At 36.8% G+C, this 25,576-nt stretch overlaps 1 protein-coding gene across 1 annotated transcript; it reads left to right on the plus strand.

The window, feature by feature from the left end:
* On the plus strand, positions 1–25,457 carry LOC106645608 (uncharacterized). The gene is made up of 8 exons (XM_089588885.1): positions 1–212; positions 7,818–7,893; positions 12,152–12,275; positions 17,940–18,075; positions 19,612–19,745; positions 21,498–21,613; positions 21,715–21,788; positions 25,372–25,457. Exons 1-8 carry the CDS (start codon positions 140–142, stop codon positions 25,455–25,457), a joined length of 819 nt encoding a protein of 272 aa, XP_089445011.1. The 5' UTR covers positions 1–139.
* The last annotated feature ends 119 nt before the right edge of the window (positions 25,458–25,576 follow it).

Consider the following 25,576-nt stretch of genomic DNA (forward strand, 5'->3'; position numbering starts at 1 on the left):
AGTGCCAGTGATGATGGAGTGGTGGATACGTGCGAGACTCCTGAGAGATATCAGCAGTAGAAGGTGGAAAAAAAGTATTACAGCATATACTTTTACGCAACACCTAGTCAGCGATAAAAGATACATAGACTAGCGAGTTATGGGGTCTTCTTTGAAGTCGCTACTGTTATCAACGCTTCTTCTATTACTACTACTGCTACGGCAACAAGAAGGTGAGACTGTCACTCCCCCTCGTTATCCTCATTAGCTCGTGATCTATTTTTTTTTTCTTCGAATGCACAGAGTATTGTGCTCTCGGTAGAGAAAGAGAATTGAATTGAATTGAATTGAATAGTATCTTGGTAGAGAGAGAGAGAGAGAGAGAGAACATTCCAAAATGCTTGCTGTATAATCAATTAGGATTGAAATGCACAGTTTAATGATTAATTTTTTTTCTCTGTACTTGTTCGATTCTTAGTGCTTAGCTCAGAATAATTGAATCCAGTTCGTGCTATTTTTACAATTTTTAGTATGAAATGTGCTCTGGAAGAAAACTATTTTGTCTGTCAGTTTAAAAAAGCACTTTTTAGAGTTTTCATACTGTTCTTATTCTCAGAATCTTAAAAAAGGTCGCTGCTACAGAAGCTGCTTCAAGCTAAAGCTAACATTTTTTTATGGATTTCGATAAAAAAATGAATATTATTCCGTATTAAAAATCATGGATTGTTGTATCTCATAGTTCCTTATTTGAACTATCAAAGTTTCCTGTAAAACTGTCGTTAGTTTATTTTTGGTACACGTGAATAAAAATCCGTATTTTCGTGTCTTTTTTATTTACCAATTTCAACAAGAAAACTGAAATTTCGAGTCAAAAGATCTCCATTTCGCTGACAAATATTTCCGCAATTTACCAACCTCCCAAATCTTTTTAGAGTATATACTTATACTCTGTCTGCCTGTAACAGCTTACTGAAATCACAACGTAAAGGATAGGAGCAGCTTAGGAATTCAAAAAGCTCGACAAGTATCTCTGCTCGGCTTGGAAACGTTTATTCTCGACTCCCATCGCACGGATATACACTGGAACATCTTTTTACAGATTTCTTATTTTTCAAATAAGGTATAAATTAATTTCCTTCAAGAATAACTTCCAAACTTCACGAAAGTTAGTGTCAAAGTATTTTTATTGGCTTACAATGAAATGTGACAAGCAAAGCTTTACCATTTCTAATTCTAGAGAGCATGAACAGAAACCAAACCAGTTGCAAGCCATTTGTTGCTAAACAGAGTTTCTCTTGGTTTTGCCCATCTAGGTACTGCAGGATCGCAAAAAATAGAAAATAATTAGCAGTGGGCAGGCGCAGTGCGCAGGCGAGCGTGAGGAGTGTTGAAATGAAAATTTGAATATAAGCGATGTAGATGAAAAAGCTCATGGCCTTAGATAGGATTTAAAGTAGGATAAACCTGAAAACAAAACAAAAAGTTCTCAAATTTTGTGCAGTATATGAATGAGAAATTAACGGACCATAAGATATTATTTTTAAAGTCTAGCTACTAAAGCGCCTCTAAAGTCCATACAGCGACTTAAAGTCAAACAATCTTTATACATGTAAGCTTATACTGTTGAGCATGGTTTTTTATGCGCAAACACAAGTACATATCCAAAGCAGAGAGGGTAGATACATGTGGAAAAAATATAATTTCAGAACTCCAAGAAGTTGGTTGATGGGCTTAGCGTGGATCAATAAAAGACGAGAGATAGCGAGAGGAGCTTCGTCCATCTTTGTTTCAAAAACAGCAGATAACGTCAACGTACATGTAAACACGCTGAGATGACATACGCTAACGTATGACTATCCTTATGTATACACGTACGTGAGAAAATAGATCTCGAGTTGCTGCTTTCATGTACCATCATATATTCCTGTAAGCTTATGTTTACCAATTCATTGACAGAATCAGGGTCCAGTGTATATTAATAAAACAGACTGTCAGACTTTGCAGTGGCGTTCGACTAGGGGCTCTTTCATGTTATCCGTTATATTATTGCTTTCCAAAGTTGTCATATATATTTAATAAGTACAAATGGTGAGAGCAGTTATACCATACAATACGCTGCAAAGCAACATTTCAGTTTTAATACATTCATTGGATGTTGCAGCTGCACTGATGGTAATATACGGGAGTAGCAGCACTGTTTTCAAAGATGTATTGCTATGGAAAATTTAGAGTAAAGATAAGATAAAGTGCCTCTGGGGGATAAAGTTTTTGTCAGGAATTCGGGGGGGGGGGAGCAAAAAGTCCATACCTTACTCAATTCCTTTCTTTTTATCTGACGAGACAACCGTTGACCTTACTGAACCTTATCGTTAACTCCGTATTCTTCTTCTTCAACCCGAACGAGCCTCAAATCTCTGTAATATCTTTTTTCGATAATGGCGCAATGGCTCTTTTTAAATAAGTGTTCCCCATCGACTTAAAAATGCTTTTTCTCTGTAATACAGTTTTCAGCATACTTGAACAATAATGGAAGTTACTGGGTGCAATTTTTACCATCGATCATTCTCCCCCTATAATAGGAGCTCTAAGGCATTATCGATAAAAGTATATGCCCGTCGAGGACAAAGAAAATATCTGATAATACTCATCGTTTAACTTACAGCTAAAAGTTTCATCGCAAATGACGCTTGAGGACATTCGAAAAATGAAGCTAACCTTAAAAAAATAATAGGCTTTCAATTTTACATAATGTTTGAAATAAGTAGTAATAAAGTCTTCACTACGTAGATGCAAAAATCATTTGTAATAATTATCATATCGTAATGCTCAGTATACAGTGATTGGATTATCAACATTCAAGATAATATTACTACAATTTGATATGTGCATTTGCTTACACACGATATGTGCATTTTTTCTTGATGCAGTGAGAGATACTAGCTCGTGCCCTTTCTTTGTCTTTTTTTTTCGTATTTATATTTTACAAATATTGTGTCTTTTGATATTTTTTCTTTTAACATTATTATGAAATGGTTACTTATCTGAACACGTCTATCACATCAGGCTGTTTTACGTCAAACGACGATCAAGACATTTCATTGGCCGTCTCTGTCATTTTAAAAAAATTTCTGAGCATGCACATACAGTGCCTGTCTGACTATACCCAGAGTCATTCTACTGGTTGAAGAATAAGTTTAAAAAATGGTAAAAAATTTTAGCAAGTACATAAGCAGTGTTCGTCTGACCATATAGTGAGTCATACTACTAGTTTTAAAAACTCGTTAAAAAGTGTATAGAATTGTTGCAGGTATCACTGCTGGTTAAAAAAACCCACCAAATGATATAAAATAATAATAAACACATATTTGACGCATGCCTGACTTTACAATGAGACATACTACTAGTTTAAAAATCTTGTTTAAAACGATTAGGTATGAAATATTAACGAGCACAGTGCAGAGTCAGTCTGACTGTTGGGTGAGCCGTACTACTTGTTTGATGAATAAGCTCAACTGAGTTTTGATAATCACTGCAGTCGAGGCAGCATTGTTACACGAAATTACAACAGCATGTGAGTAACATTAAATCCTACATTATAAGCATAAAGTGATTCTGAGTCAGATAATGGGGATAAGCAGACTAATTTAATTGTTGACTGCGAAAATTCGTCGCAAATGTTTGTTTTGTGCATACATTTGTAATTATTTTGGACTGGTATAAACAACGCTCATTTATTTTAGCAAAAATTTCTATTATTCAATGCTTGCGATCAAGCGATAACATATTTGATTTTGAAAAATTAAAAACATATTCATACTAGAAAAAAAACTTCTGCACAAAAACATTAATACGACCAACGTCGTAATGAGTGGTTTACATCTGTGGGCAGGGAGTATAGTTTTTTCAATCGCATCTAGCTTAATGAAGTAAGCGAAGAAGCAAGCATTAGCATGTATCTGCGACATATAAATAGAGAAAATGAAAAAAAAAAAAAATGTGCTTAACATGTACATTACATAGAAACGCGTGAATAAAAATACATCAGAAATTCAACCACTTTCTCTACTCATCGAGCAAAATAAAATAAATAAAATAAAAGAGGAGTTGGTGGTAAGCGAAAATTTAGAAACAGCGCGCGCTAGTGTTAAGAATGTGAAAGACTTTTTAATGGGAGCTTGGGATTGGAGTTGGACAGCAGAGGAAAAGACGCCAAATATTTCGTTCGATACAGAAATACGTTCTATGGATTTTCAAAAAAAACCTTGATGTCATCGGGAGTTTGGTATCGCATGTAACAAAGTACTCAAAAAACAAGTGGAGAGATTAGTTGTTACTACAGAATATGAGCAACCGTAGTCAACACGTCCGGCTATACTCGCCAATTAAGAGTTACTGGGTGTAAGAGTATACATATGAGAGAAGTCAAGAGAGAAAGAGATGCATGGGAGAGCTGTAGAATAAATGGTACAGCAACTGGTGGTCGATTCAACGGGAGTAGAGAGAGCCTTCTATTATGGGTTAAAAGTGACTGAAATCCGTGATGTCAATAGCACTGTGATTGTCCGTCGAAGAGCACCCATAGCCAATAAACTTGATGAAGTCCAATCGTGACAGTCCTAGTTGGCAGGCTCACACTCTCTCTAACTACGTACACTACCTTTCAATAGAATGGATCAGCGTCTCCTCACCTTGTTAATACTGCACGTATACAGTTATTTAGGATGAAAATGTGAATGTATTGTACTCCAAAACTAAACTCGTTCCACAAAGTTAAAGATTTTGAAAACCTTCATTAATGGTTATTATTTTTAAGTAGCTCACGCTTATTATATTCATGCTTTGTTCCTTTGAATTTTTACAGAACTTAGGGTCATTTATAAAATTACATATGGCTGAAGACTATTGAAATTTATGGTCTATAATTTATAGCCTTCAAGATATATTATTCGAGTAGGATCTCTGCTGTAGGTTGTTTTGTGCACTTGTAACAAGTAACGCGAGTACACAAAATTTGCAGTAGAAGAGGCTTATTGAAAATTGTTTCGTAAATGCTGGATAATTCAAACAATTTGCCCAGGAAGCTATGCGTAAGTTAAACTAAAAGGTATTTTACGACAATTTGGTTCAACACTATTTGTTGAAGGATAAATTGAGCAATTTATTGTGTGAATAATTTTTGAGTGGTACTGTTAAAAGTGTAATCTTATGGACTGAAAATATGTAAAAAATATAAATTCTTGAAGGTAGGTCACTTTTCATTTCCAATTATGTTTCAAGGTATGTTGTAATTTGTATTCACTAAGAGATAGGTCTTTGTTTCAATTACTATGTATAGTTATTAACAAGATGTTTAATAAGGGAGTATATCGTACATACCTTAGGTATAAAAATATTTTTCCATGCATTCTTTTATCTATACCGGATTTTTGTTGAATACAGATGATTATAATTATAAACTTTGACTAATAGTTGTTGGTCACAGTTTACACAAAAAATTTATAAATCGATTTTTCAAAATAATTTCATTTATTGCATAGCTACAAAAATAAATAGATTTTAGTAAAGGGATCGATGTATTAATTTCAGGTGGATGAATATTTTTCTCTTCTTTCTATTGAAAGCAATTATTAAAATAATTTCCAATTTATAAACTTGAATTCCTCATGAATCAAACGTAATACGATGAAAACGGCTGAGGTGGAGTAAAAAAAGATTTCTGGGCTATAAAAAGGAGAAAGACACAGAGAGAGAAAAGTTGGGAAGAGGTGGTACACTTGGGACCCCTTTGAGAACCATAAAGCCGAAAATCATGCGGTGCTTTATCACGACTTGGAATTTACCGCCATAACAATCGGTAAGGGACAATGAGGCCGTCAACCAACTCTGTGTGTATGTAACATACATTTCTACTGTCTTGGATACCTTAGTCTCTTCATCGTCCCATCGTAATAACTTTTTCTTACACTGTATACATCTTTTTTATCGCTCAAGTCGAGGCATCTTGGTATTTGCTCGGGCAGAAAGGCAAAATTCAGCAAGAGGAAAGTCAAAGCAAAAATAAGCGTGCGAAAATAGGTGTTCAAGTAATACAGAGTTATTATAAATTTACGGCCAAAAGATCGAATCTTTTGATTCAATGGGCCATTAAACGTTAAAAGTCCTTTAACTCGTAACTCAAGTACCATCAGAGATTTGCACGAGCTTACCTGACCTCATAAAAACCAAAAACGTTATACCTTACAATCACACCTACTCCTCTCCTCTTTTATTTTACTCGACCCCGTAGGTAGCATGTGTAAGATTTTTATTTATTCTGCCCGTATTCCATCTGCTACTTACCGCGACGCCTGATCCCTATTTATCTTTATTGAGAGGTTCTTTTATGATCCTATCATATCCTCTATATCGGGAATCGCCTAATGGCTCCAAATGAACTGCTGGAATACACAAACTTGTACGAAATCGTTTTACTTTTATCCATTAAACTATGGCAATGACATCAGATTAACAAAGGTGTTTTTAATTTAAAGATATAATTACTTGTCAATTTCCCTTGATGATTGGAGGAAGTATTGGCTACAAGTTAATTCTGTTATGTCAGGAAAAATACACTGATATTTTTATCTTCCGTTGTTGATACATTAATTAATCGAGGAAACAAAATCTGTAAAAACATACAGCCTAGGTGATGCTTATACTATATAAATCCATGAAGAAAATATTTTGAATAAAGTAACGGAATGATGTTGCAGAAAATTATTTAAGTGTCTCATTCATACATGTACACCCACATTTTGATGAATCGTCATCGAACGTGGAAATTCAAATGACCACTTGTTTTTGAATCAATTGGAGTCACTGCATGAAATTTGTACGGAATTGGTTGATTCAGTCAGTGACCAATCACCGCTAAAATCCGAGCGATTCTCATTGGCGATATCTGATGGGAGAGAAAAAAAAAAGTGGAAGGGACCCACGCCGTATATTATTCCCAATAGCCCGTCCCGATCTAATCTTTCTTGTCACCTTTCACCTCTGATTAACGATGAAAAAATGTAAATTCCTATCGCGATACGTGCAATTATGGTGGCTGCATGCGCGCGTACCAGCGGAAAAGCATGTAATCGTAAAACGCAATCTCAATACATTAGCGATTCCGGATTCGCGTAGACTTACTCTATCACGACTTTTTTTACCCTCCCTTAGCCGTTTGAAATATATATTTCTGGGATGGCTTATTCACGTCATAAAAGGGCAAGTTAGCTCGTGAAACAGCTAAATAAAATCCATCTGACCTGCTCGAGGTCTAACTGCTACCACATAATTGATGAAGTCACACGGCTAGCCTTGTCCATTGAAATAACTCTACTGTTCTATTTTATAGAAAAACTTACGTACCTGGTTAATTTTGTTACGCACGCCCACCTGTTGACTTCCAGTAAAGAGAAAAAATTGATAATTTTTGAATTTTGTTACGTTCAAGTGGAATCCTCCAAATGGCTCTGAAATTTCCCGAAAATCGGTCGAATAAAGTATTACTACAAATCACATCCAGTAAAAAATATTCCAACACAAAAAAATAAAATGTAGCATGTCTCAAATTCATATAACAAAAAGTATTAAGTGGGTGCAACTGTGTATACATCTTTGCATCTGTGGAAGGAGAAATTGTAATACATACACAAACATGTTATCTCTAAAGCTAATGAAACGGCTCGACAAAAGAAAATAGCTTATTGAAAGTATTTGCTTGTAAGGTACGCGTGGGTGTATATGTTTGTGCCCTCCTATTTTTTGTCAAATGCCTTTCTCATGTTTTTCTTTCTTGTGTGTTGCAGCAGTGGAAGCGTTGAGGGTCGAAGTAAAGGTTCCACCGTACCTCAAGAAAGGCGAGTCTGCCAGACTGGAGTGCAGGTGAGAGGGCACTTGCCCACCTCAACTCTTTGGCACTTGTGTCAAAATGCATGCATACATATACAACATGCCTGGAAACTTTGTCACAGCCTCTACACACCCTACACTTTCACGAATCTCTTTAAACGTAGTATTTTTGATGTTTTCTCTTTCTTTTTATCTTTATATCCCCTCCTTTCTTGCTTCCACAACTCCCCCTCGTCCTCACCCTCTTCCCTATCGTTAAACTTTCTCTTACATTTGATTTGTTTTTTTCTCACTTTTATCTTATCTTTTTAAGGATATTAAGGACCTAACTAGGAAGGTTTGATCTTTTAATTCGGTAATTTTGTAAAATGACACAGACGTATAACGTTAACAATCATAAAACGATCTTTCGAGAAATGCTTTTGTTGAATAATGTTATCTTTTGAAAATGAATAGCGAAGAAATTAATCAACGTTGATGTCAGCACAATCACATCTCATTTAAGCAGAATACCCACGAACTACGTAGGTCAAAGAAAAAAGGTATTATCGATAACAAGTACTTATATCTAGCAAACGTACTTCAAACCTAGTATTCCACTTCCAACGTTAAATAATATTTTAAGAGATTTCTACGAGCTACGAAGTAAAACAGTTAACTAGTAGTTAGTACATGAGTTATAATTAGGAAACATATTTATCCCTACAAAAATGTTTGCTGCCAGCTCTGGTGTAGGAGCAGAAATTGGATGAAGTAATTTTTTGTGCCTGGAAACTATTTTATGTGGAAAATATGGCATGAAATCTAGGCTCTAAGAGGAGAAAAATAAAAACTGCTTAACGCGCCCTATTTCCAACTTTTTAATGGCTCCAAATTTCTCATTTTTTACTCCCACTTGATTCTAACTCCTCCGTTTTCTTATCACTTTTAACAACTTCCAGGAAAAAGATGTTCCCCTCCCCTCTTTTACTCGGCACCTCAAAGCTAAAGCGAGTCATCGTGTTAATTACCTTAGGCTCCCTCCGAGAAGAGATAAGAGATCATCCAGCTAAATCATTTACTGGGATCCAACATAATTAAACCGTGAAAAATTAAAATTTCCACAATATCCAGATGTAAGATCTGCGTCTCATTGATTCTAGTATCCTTTCTAAAATCCTAAAACCACACTATCCACGATTTCCATTTTATTGAGGTTTTTTTTTGCACTCGAAACGCCTAGGAGACACATCCTCATGCGAGCACGTGCCCACTTTCCTTTTTCTTGTCTGGGGGTGAGAAAATCCTCGACGGCTGCAGAGACACAATACAGGCGTCACCCCTAGTATGTACGACATAGCGCTAATTGGCTGACATCCTAGTGTATGTGTCTCTGGAGATTCGTTAAATAGCTTCCACCTGAGGACGTGTGCATTGGCTGATATCGGTGGGGTAACTGGGAAGAGTAGATATGTATGCCTGGAGCCCATCTCTGTATGTGGAAATCAGATAAAATTCCATACTGGTGATCGATCCAAGTAGATACGAAAATACAGATTTACGAAAAGAGTCGGAAATGGGAATAGGCGATGAAGTGAAGGACGAAAAGAAAGCTGAGCTCTGCATACCCTCAGGCCGTACCATCTCTTCGCACAATGCACGTGTCGCATCAGCGAAATCTCAACTCTCGCGTAGTCCTTTCCTTTTTGGCAGGGGCATTCAATCGTTTCCAAAAATTCTCGATACGTGACTAAATCTAGATGATGTTAAATCTAGCATGACCATAAAATTTGTTGCTGAAAATTTTACGTTTGATTTCAATCATTGACTTGTACTTTTCTAATAATTAGAAGCAATTTGAAAAATAACCAGATAGAATAATTCACGAAATAATTCGTACAATGTCGATGATTATTTATTACCGTGCATTTTATTTTTGTTTTATTTAGGAGTATAAGTTCTCCAATTTGGCATCTATGGTTTGAAAAAAACTCCAAAAATCTGTATTACCAAGAGTCGTGATCTCTGAGGAGTTGAATCCTGATCTCTAGCTTGTCAAATTTAATTCGTAAGCCAAGTCATAAGTATAATTTTACAATAATAAAATACTTAACATGAAAAAATCAGCGAAGCGAAACAACGAGAAAAATCGTAAGAAGATCATTAAGTGACTGAACTTATCCGTTCCAGTGCATCCTGCGGAAAACGTAAATCCACGAGTGAAAATAAAAAAGTACCATTCTTGCAGTATTTATCCGTTAATCGATTTCTCAGACGACGCTCTTATCCAGCAGCATCTCCCAAACGTCCGCAAGCTCTTTCTCTCCCTCCCTTTTTTTCTCCTTCTGGCGCTGAGCCCTTGGCCGTGCCATCCAGCCCCGTAGCAATATCTCAGGCGAGATTTCTATCCGTTTTTCTTTCCTCTACTGCCCTGCCTTCATAAAAGTCTCAGTCTACGAGGACGAAAAATAAAACGATTAAAAAAGAATCTCTTTAGGGGCAATCCAGCCCACCACCATTTTTCATCTTTTTCCTCCTTTACTCCTTTCATTTGTGGGGAGAATGAAGACAGGAGAAACTCGACTTTCAATCTTATTCACCTTAATCGTACGCAATTATTTTTATTACTCTATCTCTATTTTGTATGTCTGTGTGAGTCCGTCCTCCTCCCTTGGCTTTCTGGAATCAAAAGAAGTGATTGCATATTATGATTGGTTAAATAAAAAAAAAGCTCATCAGTGCTTCAACACCTGCAGAATAAGTTCTTCAAGTAATTTGTAGTGACAGATTTTTGGAAAGCTCGGAAATTTGTAAGTGTTCAATCGTAGGTGTTACTAAATCTAACAGCAGACACTTAAGAACAGCTTAGAACAACATTACAACAACAATAACAAGAATGAGAAGTGCAATATGTCTTGATTAGCCTCGTCAAAATATCTACTCCAACATCAACAGCCAATATTCTCGACGTTCATCTCGAGCATAAGCACGACGTGGAATCTCAAGCGATACAAGAGGGTAACTCGAGGAATTCCGCTGAGCGACTCTCGTGGCGTCTCGTGATTCTCGCTTTGGTAGACTGGTTGTACTAACAAGTCAAAATCTGCCAGTCAATACTTCATACGTTATTGATGGCAGGTACACAAGTTAGAGAAAAAAGATACTACTGCACTGTGTACAGTGGCTATGATAATATTCAGTGAATTTGGAAAAAAATCAAGACAGTAAAAGTAAAATCAAACACAATATTCCACGGGACTTGCAATAGCTATAAGGGCACTTGTAGAAAAAAAATTAACGAAATGCAAGATACGTATGAGGGCAGAATAAGAAGAAGAAGAAACGAGAAAGGTGCAAAGGTCAGAAAACTCAGGGAACCCCCCAAGGATGCGACCCCAGTAATTGAGCCAGTAGATGCAAATCAATCCCTTGAGGCTGGCAGGTGCGTGTCTTCCCCGTTCACCTCCTCTCTCAGCTCCATCCCATTCTCTCCTTGCTCACTTGAAGCCCGACGTCTCGTGCACCTAATGCTAGACTCTGGCGATCCCCTTACCAGCCTCAAGTTGAATGTAACCCCCGGGGGTGCGTCACTGCAGTAGAGCTGCGTCAGGGTTCGTGTTGTGCACTTTCAATATCGTAACCACCACTGATAAGACATACATGCTTGTCCCAGATGTGTGTGTATGTGTATATGTATGTTGTTCTTAAGACCGAAACGCTGAAGGCTGCAGGTGTTACAGCTGCTACCAGTAAGCGAGGTAAGCGCTGCTACGTCGGCTGTTGGCTCTGTGGTGACGAAGATGGTGGGCTCGAGAGCCTTTGCCGCGAGCGCTGCAGCCAGGACTCGAGTTTTCTTGCCTCTTGAATAATTTTGGTGCTCCCGAGAGCAAAAATGGGGTTGAAGAGTTTCCTGCTCCTCTGTTCTCTCTTTGTCGGTACGAATTAGTTTTTGCAAGGGCTTAGGACCCTCTACCTTGTTCAAGTCACGCATAGATAAAGTTTTATACTCTATTTAAACTATGCGAGGAAAGCATTTTTATCCTGTAAATTTACTTTTTATCAGTGGTGTACCTACCAATTGACCTCAAACCCCTGAAAGTATCCTTTTGTTATGTATTTGTTGCTCTAACTTTTCTTCATGCATGCAATGTAATGGTCGTTTTAGCGTTTTGGTGTGATTGCAACTGTACTTGTAAACATTTCCAAACCAAAGTCCGTGCTCTAAAATTTTCTAGTAATTTTTTTTCATTTTCTACATCGTATGTACGTTCTTAGATGAATTTTAATCAAATTTTTTTTTTTTAAATTTCAGGTACGAGCTGGGCTCTGATAAGCTGTACTCGGTGTCCTGGTACAAGGACAACGTGCACATCTACAAGTTCTTGAAAAAACAACACGAAAAGCTGGTTTTCAATGTGAATGGTGTCACAATCGACGTAAGTTTCAACTATTCCTCTTAAAGTTAAATTGATTCGTAAAGGTGGTAACAAACATCTATACACAACACAAACTCTTTTCTCATTTTTTCCTTTAATTTGATTATCCAAAAAAAGGTTGGGTAAACAAGAAAGTTTTTGCTTTACTTTTGAGACCAGCGTAAAAAATTATCGTATTACAAGAAATCTAATGTCAGATAAAAACAGAAGAAAGAAAAAATCGTGTGAAGAAGGCTGAGGGGCTTCTACTGGGAATGTGGGAATACGTACCTAGATAAAATCGAATGACGACTACATGTCCCGAGGAGCTCGGGCTCTGCGGAAAGGAAAATCTTCTACGAGAGCTTTTCCTAGTATCAAGAGACTTTTATCGGTGGCAGGACTATCGTGAGCTGATTATTCGTTCAAATGGAAAGCAACGACGTACATGAGTAGTGAATGTCCGTGTTTGGTCAGACGACTCGCAGGTGGAAGGAAAGATACCGTTTAATACTCTTATCGTTGGTGCTAATTCATTTGCTTAGTTACATTGGGAGCTAGTATCATTTATCCATTACCTACACCTTATTCCTCTAAGAAGATTTAATTTTTGTAGGAATTGTAAGTGCAGACTGTTGGAGAAAATTTTCATGTAATTTTTACTGCAAGAATAAATCTTCTTTGGCCATAAAATTTATTTAGCTCTTGCTTTTGTCACTCTTGTGAGAAGATAGATGCATTATATAACTATTCTTTATCGAGGACACGTAGTTGATACGATATTAGTGAATTTAATGGTATCAAGTTAGTCAAACAGCCCAAAAAAGTCGTTAAAAAAAAAAATAAAGAATAAAATCTGACTAACGCAACGGATCCCATAACCATTGGCGAGTATCAGAGCTGCTATTATTTACCTCCGTGCAAGAGGGAGGCTCTCCTTTGGGACGATTTGTCGAGCCATATCAGCCCTTTGTGGGTGCTAGTAACCCTCTCCCTAACACCTTTGCTTCTAATCTTGGTAGTGATCTCGTGACACGTTGACGGGCTCTTTGATGTTTGTGACGTTGACGCAAAATTACACACCCCAGCGCTATCCGACACAATTCACGTTATTTTGGCTTTTCCAGGTTCGAATGAAACGTTAGTTTGAAATATTATTTGATCTCCTATATAACTTGAGATTCAATCACTAATGCACTTTGGTATGATTATAGACCGGTAATTGAAATCGACAGGTGAAAGGGGGTCACTCGACAATCAACAAGTCAATACTAAAACTCAGGATAGGTGTATTGGTAAATATCGAGTAAAGACGAGAATAACTCGAGAGTCAGAGAATGAGTAATCCTCGCAGAGCAGGAACAACCAACTGCACGAAGAGAAGCAGATACAATTCGATCATGCATAAACATTTACACTTCACGATAGAACGGGGGAGCGAAAGGAATATCGGCAATTCGTTCGTATACACTGAAGCAAAACAAATCACTCTTTTCTCATATCTTGGGTGAGACTTTGTAAATTGCTTACATTTGCATTATTGATTAAGCGTGCCCAACTTGATTGACTTTTTCCGAGCACTTCGAAACAGATCGATAACGAGAGATAGTGTGCGTGTGTACGGGTGAGTGTGTGTGTTTGAGAAACATACAGTTCTCACAGCTCTTCTTCATATTCTCCGCTTTCTCTTCGTTCGACTATATCTTTTCTCGCTAATCAATTTTCTCTAAATGTTTGATTAAGCCAAGAATATCCAAACCCAAATAAAATTAAACTAAGATACTCTCAAGACATAATAATGCCATATCAATCGATGGGTGATCTCTGTCAGCTTAAATTGTGTAATCATTATGTTAAATTCTATAAATCTGATGTTATGGTTATTTGTAAAATATATTTATGACGATAATCCATTATTCTTATATTTATTAAAAACTTCTACTTTTTATCATTTGCCAACTAAACACCGAATTTTTTATCAACTCTACAAACAACTGAAAGTAAGGCGGCGTTAAATTTTTGTCGATTATACTACTTAAGCTATCAATTGCGTGAAATATCCTATTGACCCCCAACAATGACAATTAAAGTTAATGAACTGACCTTATTGCGATACTCACTAATGGCTCATTCTTTTGAATGCATGCATTTACTCACTCAGTAGCTGTTCAAACACCACAATAGACACTATAAAGAGCGGCAATACTGTTGCAGAAAAATTCGCTGTGAGCCCTTAAAAAATGAAAAAAAATTTAAGAAATTTTCCATAAGAGAGCCCACGAGTCTCTACTTGTTATTTTTTTTTTTTTTTTTTTACTTTTCTTTTCATTTCTTTGGAGGAAAAATAGTACAAGGAGTAGAGAGACGAGTGCAAAGGACTGAAAGTAAAAATGCAGGACTCCGTGAAAAGTATTTCAATTTATTCCACCAAGTTCCCTTTATCACCATATCAAAGTTGGATATTAAAAACCACGAGCAGAAAAAAGGGACTCCAGCTTTTGCTATTCTTTTCTTTTCTTCTTACATTTTTCTCCTTACATCTTTTCTCGAGATTCAGACGATAAGTGCAATTTTCACTACATTATGGGCTGTTGTCATAACTAAAGGAATTTTGTTGTAAAGTTGCATAAGGTATTAGTCACTAATGGAACGTAACTAGTACAACTTGAGTCATGTATTACTGATGAACATAAATATATGTTCCGTGGAAGCCAAGTTCTGACCAAACACTTGATTTCACGATCAAGAAACTTTACATTAAATCCCCTTCAAGTAAGTTGGGAGTGCAGGATAAAAAGGTCGAACAAAGTGTTGGAAGAAAAGTTATCGCAGGATAGAAAAGAAAGATAAGCACATTTGAATTTTAAAGCACAATAATGCAAATCAAAATTGAAACAAAAACAATTTCGTGCTTGCGCTCACCAAACTTGGCTTGCAATATTTCTCTCCCACACTAACTTTGTATCCCGTGCGTACACACATACATACACAACTGGGGCGTGTTTATGTATACAAGTCCTCTTTCTTCGAGCCCGTGCTGTTTGTAAAACTTGACGAAGAAAAAAAAAGAAGACTTGGGCTGCACTCCTCTTTTCCGTGTTTTCTACTTTAGCATCTCTCTCTCTCCCCCTCTCTCTCTGACATATTTGCTCTCTTTTTTTTCTCTCCCTCTTTCTCTAACTTTGCGGGCAAAGAGCCATGGGGCATTAGAGTAAATATTGCGGCTATCGGCTTATACCCATACCGACTTACAAAGACGATGGATAAACACTTGTCTTGTGGACCAAATATTGTTATTTCAAACTATTTTAAGTGTTGTTTGCTGACGATATTGTTTACTGTCTTCAATTGTTTATCAGCACTGAAAATGTTTCACTTACAAACTTTTATGGCTCACGTCCATCGATACATAATACAGTCGTTCTTAGAATAACACGTATGTAGTTATTCTCAAAAGTCATTAAAACGACCTTTTATTTATCTGCCAGAGTATATAAATATCGAAGTTTCATCATTTCCAGCTCCTATTCTTTTTTTGCTCAACAATAGGAAATAGGTCAAGCTACGTTTTCAACTCTTTTTAAACTTTGATTAATATAAGTTTATTTTTTATCATTTTGCAGTTACATACTCCTTTTTAAATTAAAAAATTATTAGTCAAAAACTACAGAGAACATCATGAAACAGCTTGAGTCAAGTATTTACTTTTATTTAAATAGAGTCATTGCATTAAAAAGAAAAAAAAAAAAAAAAAAAAAAAAAATCGGAAAACAAGGGTGACGCAGGACTTGTTAGAAGTATTCTAGCAGAAGAAGCGCCAGCTTGTACACTTCTTCGTCGATTCTTGGGAGTGACAAGTCAGTCCAGCTGTGACACCAGCTTATCTCCTCAGATCTCCTCTTCCTCTCGGCTAATTATTAAACTCAGGCTTAGGAATGATTAAAGTTTTTGTGAAGAGGATCCTCAAGCGTACGGTGTACCTAGATCTCATAAATGGTACCCAGCTCATCTGGTGTTTGCTTCAAAACCAAACGCCGTTTTCCGCGGAAAATATTAAAAATTTATAAAAATTCTATACTTTACTCTGCGATAATGGCAAAGCTGACGAGAAGCCATATTCTTTGAAACTTTGAGGCCTCGCCAAACGTTGAGGCAACAGACATACGGTAACTACTGCCACTACTTGCCCTACTATTATTTATCCGACAATATCTATGAAAAGGTCAATTTATTTCCTACTCTTTTAGTCGACAACTTGCAAGAATTATAAGTTAATTGAGCAATTCAATTTAGATTCATGAGGCCCTTCCCCAAAGTATAACAGTAGACAATGTTATAATCGCATGGAGGGCTGGTGTCCAGTATTACATCGCTGCACGAGTATACGTGGGGTCCATTACGACATCGATCAACTTAAAACTCTTCCTGTCGACCTACGCGTCACATGCAAATAATATTAGCGGCTCACCAGCACGAAGCTCTGCATATAATAACTCCACTTATATCTACGTACCTTTACTCCACTCGAGGCTATCCCCCCAAAAACTGTTCCTCAAATAGCGGAAGTCTTTGCATTTTTTGGTGGCTTGAGGATCCATGTGAGAAATAGACGTTTGCTGGGCCAATAAAATTTGTAGGACGGAAAAAACGAAGCTCGTTTTGCATAATTTCAGTTGAGCGGAAAACGTTTTTCAGACGAGCTTGAAACAATACCATGTAAAATTCAAAATAACAATTTGCAGGAAAAGACGCTGCAAGTGTACTTTAGTACACTGATTTTTTTTTATTTGAGTAGAAATACATATTTTCTCTGTATACTCAAGAAATAATCAGAACAATAAAATAAGCCGTTGATGAACAAAAAAATGTACACTATGGCGTTTGAAATCAGCTCACTCCTGCCTACATCGTATTTATATCAAAAAAAATTTTCCGAAGGTAAAGAGTGCTGATACAGCAGCAAAACCAATTTGGAAAAAAAGTAGTCCATTTCGAAGAAAAAGACATTAGCAAAGAACTGCGACGTATCGGGAGAGGAACGAGACGCCACAGTGGAAGAGACCATTAGAACCATAGATTCGCAGCACGTAAACGTCGTTATTTTGCCGATATTAAAGAGGGCGAATTTTTTCTTCTCCTTTTTCCATTCATCCTTCTATTGCAGACAAGGTAAAATCGGGCAGAACTGCTTGGCCCAGACCGGAAGTGTAGTTTCGCGATGGGAATAAGAAAGCATAACGTGGATGCATTTTTTTCTTTTTTCACTTGGGGCGCTTCTTTGCACGGTTTCGGTTTCTTTTACCAAAACTAAATACATTATCTGCAGCTCATTATACCTACTACATACCATTAAAAGGCTCTATAATACGTCTCTATCCCTTCCATAAACCTTAAGAGTTTAAATTAAAGAATTAAATTTCTTTCAGTAGTATTGTCAACGTTTAGTCAGACATGCCTTTCACATTGCGTATAACAAGCATGAGTTTGTGTATACAAGTTTACATAAAAAGTAAAATTATGTTTATGTATGAGCTCATTATATGCATTGTCAACATTTAATATTCATTGTCACAAAAATTAAATTTCAAATCAAACAGCAGCCAGTCAATTAATTGAGTATTTTGTACCAACAAATTATATACCAGCAATAGTAAACAACACTCGACCGTTAATTCTCTGTTGCAGCCGCACAAATCAAGTGACCAGTTGCTGCAGCTTCAGAGCGTGATCATCGACGCGACCGGCTACTACATGTGCGAAGTGAACACCGACAGTCCTGTGTTTAAGATCGTAAAGGCCATGGCTTACATGGAGGTCATAGGTAAGCTCTACTAATTAACGGCACATATATCTCTTTAAATTTCATCAGCCTTATAGCTGGTCGGTGGTATGTATAAGCCATCAAGATATAGTGTTATTGTAATATCCTTATCCTGTATTAATTATTACGAATAGCCTTGAGGGCGAAATATTAATTACCGTAATTAACTTTTGATCATTTTGGTAGAATCAATATGTACTTTATTCAATGATTTTTAAATAAGTAATAGTTTGATCACTATTTATCTATACCTTGCGCATCATTAAGACCATGGCCCTTAGCATTTGAGGTACAAGAAAAAAGTAATTTTTATTGGTGGTATAACTGGGTGATGGATTTCCTTGTTACTGTAGATAAGAAGAAAATAAGTTCATTTCCATATTTTGGTGTACGTAATATCAAATAGAGAAATTTTCGCACAAATTAAAATACTAGTACAGCCGTCATAAAACTATCTGCTCCAGTCACCACATTTAAATGGCTCCGCGACCGCTTTGTATTTGATCAGTTTGTGCGTTACTGAAAAGTACCACGAGAACACACCTTTTTTATCAAAGGCATAAAAGGTAAAAAGAAAAAAAATGCAAGTGAGTTGCGTAAACGTGGCGTTTTTTTAACGTTGAAAATGAATATATGTATACGTCGCTTTTTTTTCGCCGTTGCATGGCCACAGTTTCGAAGCTTCCTCTTCCTTTCTTATAGCTTTCTTGTAGAGAAACACCTGTTACTTTAGCGAAAGTGCTGCATAAAAAGACCACCAAATCACAATAAGTGAGCACAATGTGGGTCGTACTAGTACGATGCAGGGTTTAAAAATTTTTTTGCTCTCTTGAACTCGGTTTTTTTACTCTTTGATAAGTGTGGCGGAAAAACTGAACACGTTATTCGTTGAGAATGAAGTTAATCAGTGGTTTGAATTATACAATGAGCTGCGTTGTTGAACGTAACGTATGATTGCTTCATTAAAATTCAACTAATGGTAAATAATTATCGTTTAAAGCTATTCAACCGTTGTTTTAGTGCCATGTAAGGTAATAGACACGATAATCAAGGTACGTGGTATATCTTGATGGAAATAAAGGAGTGTTAAAAATAAACTAGTGGGTTTGCTTTTGATTTTTAATTTTATTAGAATCAATCAAAAATTAGCTGAGAAAACGACTTTTTAGTTATTGGATTATATTTTATCTTTTTGTTTATCCTCGTGATTTCAGTCTATTAATATAAGTAGTGGTTCATAAAAACTTCTGTTGTTTAATTGTTTTGAAAGTAGACAGTGTAGAAGGCTTTAAATTTAGGACTTGCAAACTGCAAAATTCCAAATTGTACTTACTCTTTGCCACTATATTCATAAAGTGAAAAAAATAAAATAAAAAAAAATTTCTACGAGACTACCAAAAAATTTGCAAGAGCCGGACATGAATAGTAGGTGTCGTCAGAGATATACCTCTAGTAATGTAATTGCTGACATTTGCTTACCGGCACTGATTTTACGCATTGAAACAGTGTGAGGTGAAAATTTTTTTCTGTTCGCAGATCCACCTCGGGAAGGTCCGACGATTACTGGCGATGAGGAGATATACGCTAGTGGTGATATCATGGCACTAAACTGCACCAGCGCCTTCTCGTATCCAACGGCTCAGTTGCAGTGGTTCATTAACGAACTCGAGGTGAGTATTCTCTCAAATCTTCTAACGTCATGCTTCTTCTCTTCTCATTATCCCCTTTTTGAATTAAATTCTCTCTTTTGGTCTTAGTAAATCATTCTCATAAATTTTTTATATTATGAGGACATTTTGTGCCCAAACACTTAAGAGCTGCTTTCAACTACAGAGCCGATGCACCGTTGAAAATTTTTTTATTATTTTATAGCTATATGCACCATCAAACAAGGAAAATGAAAAAGAATCAATATTAAGGATACATAAAACATCTAAGTATTTAGTCCCACTTGACGTCTTGGCTGTTCTTTTTTCTCTTATTATTTACACCAAAGCTCTCGGGCACCCGAACGACGAGACGAACGGTAACTCTTTTGATAACGATAGGGCCTCTATTTAATTACCAAATAGAGAGATGAGGTGGAGCCATATTTTTCTTTTTGTCATTTATTAGGCTCATATCTTCCTTGCGATCATGTACACGAACAAGATGGATTGATAGATGACATTTTTTTGCCGACAATTTTTTTATTTCAGTCTTTGTTTCTCCGTTCATCCATTACCAACGACACCAAAGCTGTCCCTTGCGTAAACTGGTAATCCTCTGAAAGCACGCGGGTGTATCGGCTTCAAATTTAACCCTTGAGAGACGTACACATTTACACTCATGCCGTTGCTGATGCTTCCTTGGAATATTCTAAAGAAGATCTGATTCTTGGGGAGCCACTCGCACTTAGTGTATGTGTACAGGCCATATCTACCCCTTCGGCTTTTTCTCCTCAAGATCGCTACCCCCTAATGGATTATAAGCTGCGATAAGCCGGTGCAGTTACAAAGAGGATTATAGAGTAGTGGCAAGAAACTTCAAGGGGAAAAAAAAGGAGCCAAACTGAGATCCATAGAGTGGCTACGACAACTTTTCCCGATGGCAATCAGGGCAAGAGGAGCCCAAGCAAATAGTTGAAATAAGGAGTAACCTTTTTCCTCTCCCTCTCTACCGAAGGCTTTAAAAATAATTTAATCCCAACTTCTTCTCGGGCATCGTTTATTTCCTTCGACTCAAGGAAAGGCTGCTGTGCCAAACGAAGAGTCACCAAGCCCTCTTTCTCAGCTAGGGCTTACCAGCCCAAATCTAGATTAATGCATATCCGTCGATGCTAGCTCGTTAATTGAAATTTTCCATTATCCAACCACTCTTTTACTCCTACTTTATCTCTTGCTCTCGTGCATGTGAGAATTATGTTGTAGGTTCTTTTTTTCCTGTCGAATTTAGCGAATCTTGTTAGCCTTTAAATTAAGTTGTCGAATTTTGAGCGTATGAACGTTGACAAAGTCATGGCAAAGAAATACATGATGAAATATGCCTCGCGAAAGATTTTTAAGATAACCTTCTTAGTTAAGTTTTGTGGGCTGCAGAAACATTTGTGTATAATTGTATTAGCCTATTAGTTTTTTTTAAAAACAAGTTTTTTTGCTCATTGGACAGAGTCATCTGCAGCATACTGATTTTAAAAAAACACATAAATAAATAAATGAAACATACTTACCTCCTTTGCTGACATTATACTTTTAAATAAGTAGTTTTGCATCAAATTTATTCTTTTAGTAGTCCTACATGGGTGGCTTACACGAGTAGAACCAGACAAATTTCATACTATTCGTAAAAACAAGTTGGTTTTTCCACTCTTTCTTCTATTTTATGATTTTTCCCCATTTGCTTTTTTTTTGGATTTAAAAGTTTTTGCCGTTTTTGTTTTACAGGTTCCACCGGACTCGGAAGTGTTGCATTTGACGCGACGCGGCCTTCACAGTACCCGTTCGAGTCTCCGGTTGGAGCTCCAACCAACTCATTTAACTCACACCACGATAAAAATCACGTAAGAGTAGGAATAATAATATTCCAAAAATTAGATAACTTTCAATCTGATTTCGATTGTTGTGTAAAAAGAAAGAAATTTTTTTTTTACTCTCTGTACAGATGCGTGCAGACAGTACGGACTTCGTCTTTAGCTACAAAACCCTTCATAGATGTGAGGGAAACTCAAATTTTTGGTAAACTAAAACATTTATTATTTATATCATTTTTTATTTGTTGTTTATAATAATAATTCAAAAAAGTGCATTTTGTACACACCCAAAATTATCTGTTAGGAAAAAAGAAGTCAGGCGTATGACCCAGTCATGCTACAACATCAAAGCAGATGCTTTTTATTGTGCGTTTCCCCCAAATCATCGATTATCAGCACGGAATCAAATTTGATTTTTGATGACCGATCTTACGCTTCTATCTCAATCCACTTGCCTTTACTATGAGAGAATTATCAATTATCGACAGTACCGTATTTTTTACGTACTACTCGATTTTTCGTGGCTGCGAATAAGTAGAAGCTCAGCCAACGACTACCCATTACTGCCCTCTTGTACACAAAGCCCCTGCAACGCAGACTTGTTGTTTATCACGTGTACTCGTGTTTCATGTAAATTACATAGTTTTGACTTTAGCCACCATTTGCACTTGAAGATTCGATAATTCATAATGGAGTCGTCACTGTTGTTCTATCATCTCTCCTTTTCTCTTATTACTTTGGTGGATGTGCTGCTTTGCAGGGAAAATGGTGTTTTGAAAGTGTGACATGTAATATTCGGCTTAACTGGATTATCAATATACTGTAAAAACATTTTTCAAGTTTTTACATGAAAATCCAACAATAATTAGTTTTATCAGGAAAAAAAGTCAATATGATAAAAAAAAAAAAAAAAAATACAGTGCATTACAACGTGAATATTTATAGAAGTATGTAAAGTATTTATTTGTTACCATTACACGCGCATATAAGTTAATTGAATGTTTTTTTATAGTTAATTAAGCACAACAGTTGTAATATAATATTGTTTTACTGCACACGGGCATCAGTTGACAATTTTCGAAATTTCACGTAATATTTACAGCTATATAATTACTTGCACAAATAATTTTCACGATTCAATTACCAAGTTAATTAAAATGTGGAAATGATAAAAATCGTACTTAAGAATAGGTGAAAATTCATTGTATTGTAAAAAAAAAAAAAAAAAATCAACAGGATTGTAAAAGTAAAAAAATAGAAATGGAAAATTGCGCAAGGCTGTGAGAATAACACTCGAAGCAAATAAAGTGTCAAAGGCAGGAACTCCGGGGGAAACGAGCGAAGTGCACAGTATAGTGGGTTTGTAGGGACTCGGAATCGATAAGTCATTTCCACTTGTGTCCCCTTCCACCCTCGGACTCGCCTCGTGTACATAAAGTTCATAGGTGCAGCTACGTGCACGATTTAAGTACGAGCCAGTGACCGTCGACTAATGCTCGTGCGTCGTAAACTACCGCCTAGCGGCTTAACGAGTGAAAAACCGAGTGTACACACTTACCCATACACATCACCGCGTAAACTCGGTGGAATCGATTTCCATTGGGCCAGAGCCGTTACACGAGCTTCTTTCGCTATCCACCGCAACTCGCTATCTTGCCTTGCTTGAAATTAATAATTCCTTGGCTATGCGCTTGAATCTATAAAACTGCTCCATCTCTTATGACGACGCACCCTCGGACTATTGTTGCCACGCGTTTGGTCAATATTGAGTTATTAAATTATTTTCTCAATGTTTCAAGTTAACGCGAAAATGGAAAACAATAAAAATCGTTATTATCAGACATTATATTTTTAATCGAACATAAAGTAATTCGAATATTTTGTAAACCCACTTTGATTCATTATTTGTATAATTTTTAAATAACTCAATCTGTCAAAAGGACTAAACGTTCGTAATTCCTGTCAAATGAGCAAATGAGCAGATGCACAAAGTAATTGACGATGATTGCATAAACATGAAATCCCGGACTAACGACCGTCTGTTTGTGCAACATAACATATGCGAAAAACGAGCTTCCACCCCATCATGTGGGACACCCTATGTCATACGTGGAGTTGATACAGAGCCATTATGTAGAAATACGTAATGGCTTCATCAAAAAGGCCAAATGTGCATGCACCTGTTCACGTATTATCGATTTGCTTTTCCCTACAAAGAGATTCCCATGGAGGGGTACATGGGGACAAACGCAACAAACGGGGCTCATTCAAAACAAGAGCGCATCACATGCAAGAACATGCACGTGAATCATTTCGCACGAGTCATTTGCCATGTATTGACGAAGCCCAGATAGGGTACATCTGTACTGTAATTGGTTGATTATTAACGATTCAGAGGTACAGTATGGGAATCGTGGGGCAGCGATGCGGCTCCGAATGTCCAGTGTGAAACGCCCCTGTGGAGCCATTCGGTCAATCCATTGTTGTGGATCGTATACTACCTATATTTGAGACGTTAAGCCTACTCCTGTTGCTTCTCGTGTCTTGCAGGGCGTATTGATATTTCCTGATTTGCTATATATGTATATATGTTGGAAAATTATTCAATACATGTACCTCCTTCCTTCTGGGGTTTTACGACACATCGCATTATACTAACGTGTATTATGTTTTATGCAGATGATTACAGCGATTTATCTTTAATATTAGCGTGCTTTTGTAAGCCAGAAGTCGACTTGTTTTTAATTCATCAATTATTTGATGTGCCTCCTATTCCCATGCTAATCTTTTCATTTCAATGTAATACCAATCCGTGTGTTTCACTTATGAAACGGATCATTATTTTGGGGCAAATTAAAATCCTTTCTATTTTCACTGGCAAACGTTCAAGTCAACATCTCATCGGCTTCCGGAACAGTGTACAAAATGGTGCAGATACGGAAATATTGGAAAAGAATAAAATATACCGAAAGAGAAAGAAGCTGTAAGAAAATCGGTTGCAGATAAGAAGATTCAATGAGGGTTAGCTCTTGCTAATACTGAGGGGGGAAAGAGGGGATGGTGGAGTAAGAGTACGGAAGAAAGAGGAAAGGAGGGGGAAGAGTCAGGCAAGCGGAAACTGATAAAGCCATCGGACGACTCGGACAAATTGCTCCTAACAACCTTCGATTTTCTCGTTAGGTTGAATCGTTCGCAAAACGCCTCTTGCATTTACCATTTTCAACCCCCAATAAAGTCCCCTCACCCCGTTTTTCTCCGCATCACTCTATTTCTCAGTTTTTAACTTGTTCCTTTAACTTTCCATTTTTCTTCTCTCCTTTGTTTCTTTGTCTGCTCACTTCGATCAAGTAGCACTAAATTTTACCATCACACCTAAACTTTCCTACCATTAATCTATTCTGTTAATACACCCAAAAAATGGCATACAATATAAACATAAATCCGAAATTTTGGTTGTAGTCTTACAAATTAAAGTAAATTGTAATTCGTTAGGTTGTTGAAAAATATTTTTAATGAATTGAAGGCAGAAAAAATAAAGTGCAAGTGAGGGACAAGAGCAGATTGAATTAGTCAATTAGTTCTCTTCACTTCCCAACTAGGGACTTGGTGGATTAATAAAGTTGTGGGACAAAAATAAAGGGTGGATTATCCTCGTCCAAAATCAAACATAAGTTTTAAGTTTATAGGTGTAACTGAAGCCGCACTTGCTTATTTATGAACACTTAGATATTTTTACTTTCACAGAGACGGTAAAAGCCCATTCACTAGAAACGTTTTGTGTGTTGCAGTTCAAGGCCACGCGAGTAGTCTATCCAGACCCTCGGCGATGCTGTTCGTGTTAATGGTGTTTTCGGTGCTGCTCTGCAATGATTAGAGAAGACGAATGAACGTGGATAGCTGCTGAGAGCTGAGGATAAGTGAGAAAAGACAATTATTTTTTCCTCAACGAGCATGTGTACATATTTAAAAACAACTGATGGTGAACAGCCTCTA

The sequence above is a fragment of the Copidosoma floridanum genome, unplaced genomic scaffold, assembly GCF_036245765.1.
Source record: "Copidosoma floridanum isolate Cflo_tuat_1 unplaced genomic scaffold, Cflo_Japanese_pri ptg000007l, whole genome shotgun sequence".
In the NCBI taxonomy this organism is placed as follows: Eukaryota; Metazoa; Arthropoda; class Insecta; order Hymenoptera; family Encyrtidae; genus Copidosoma; species Copidosoma floridanum.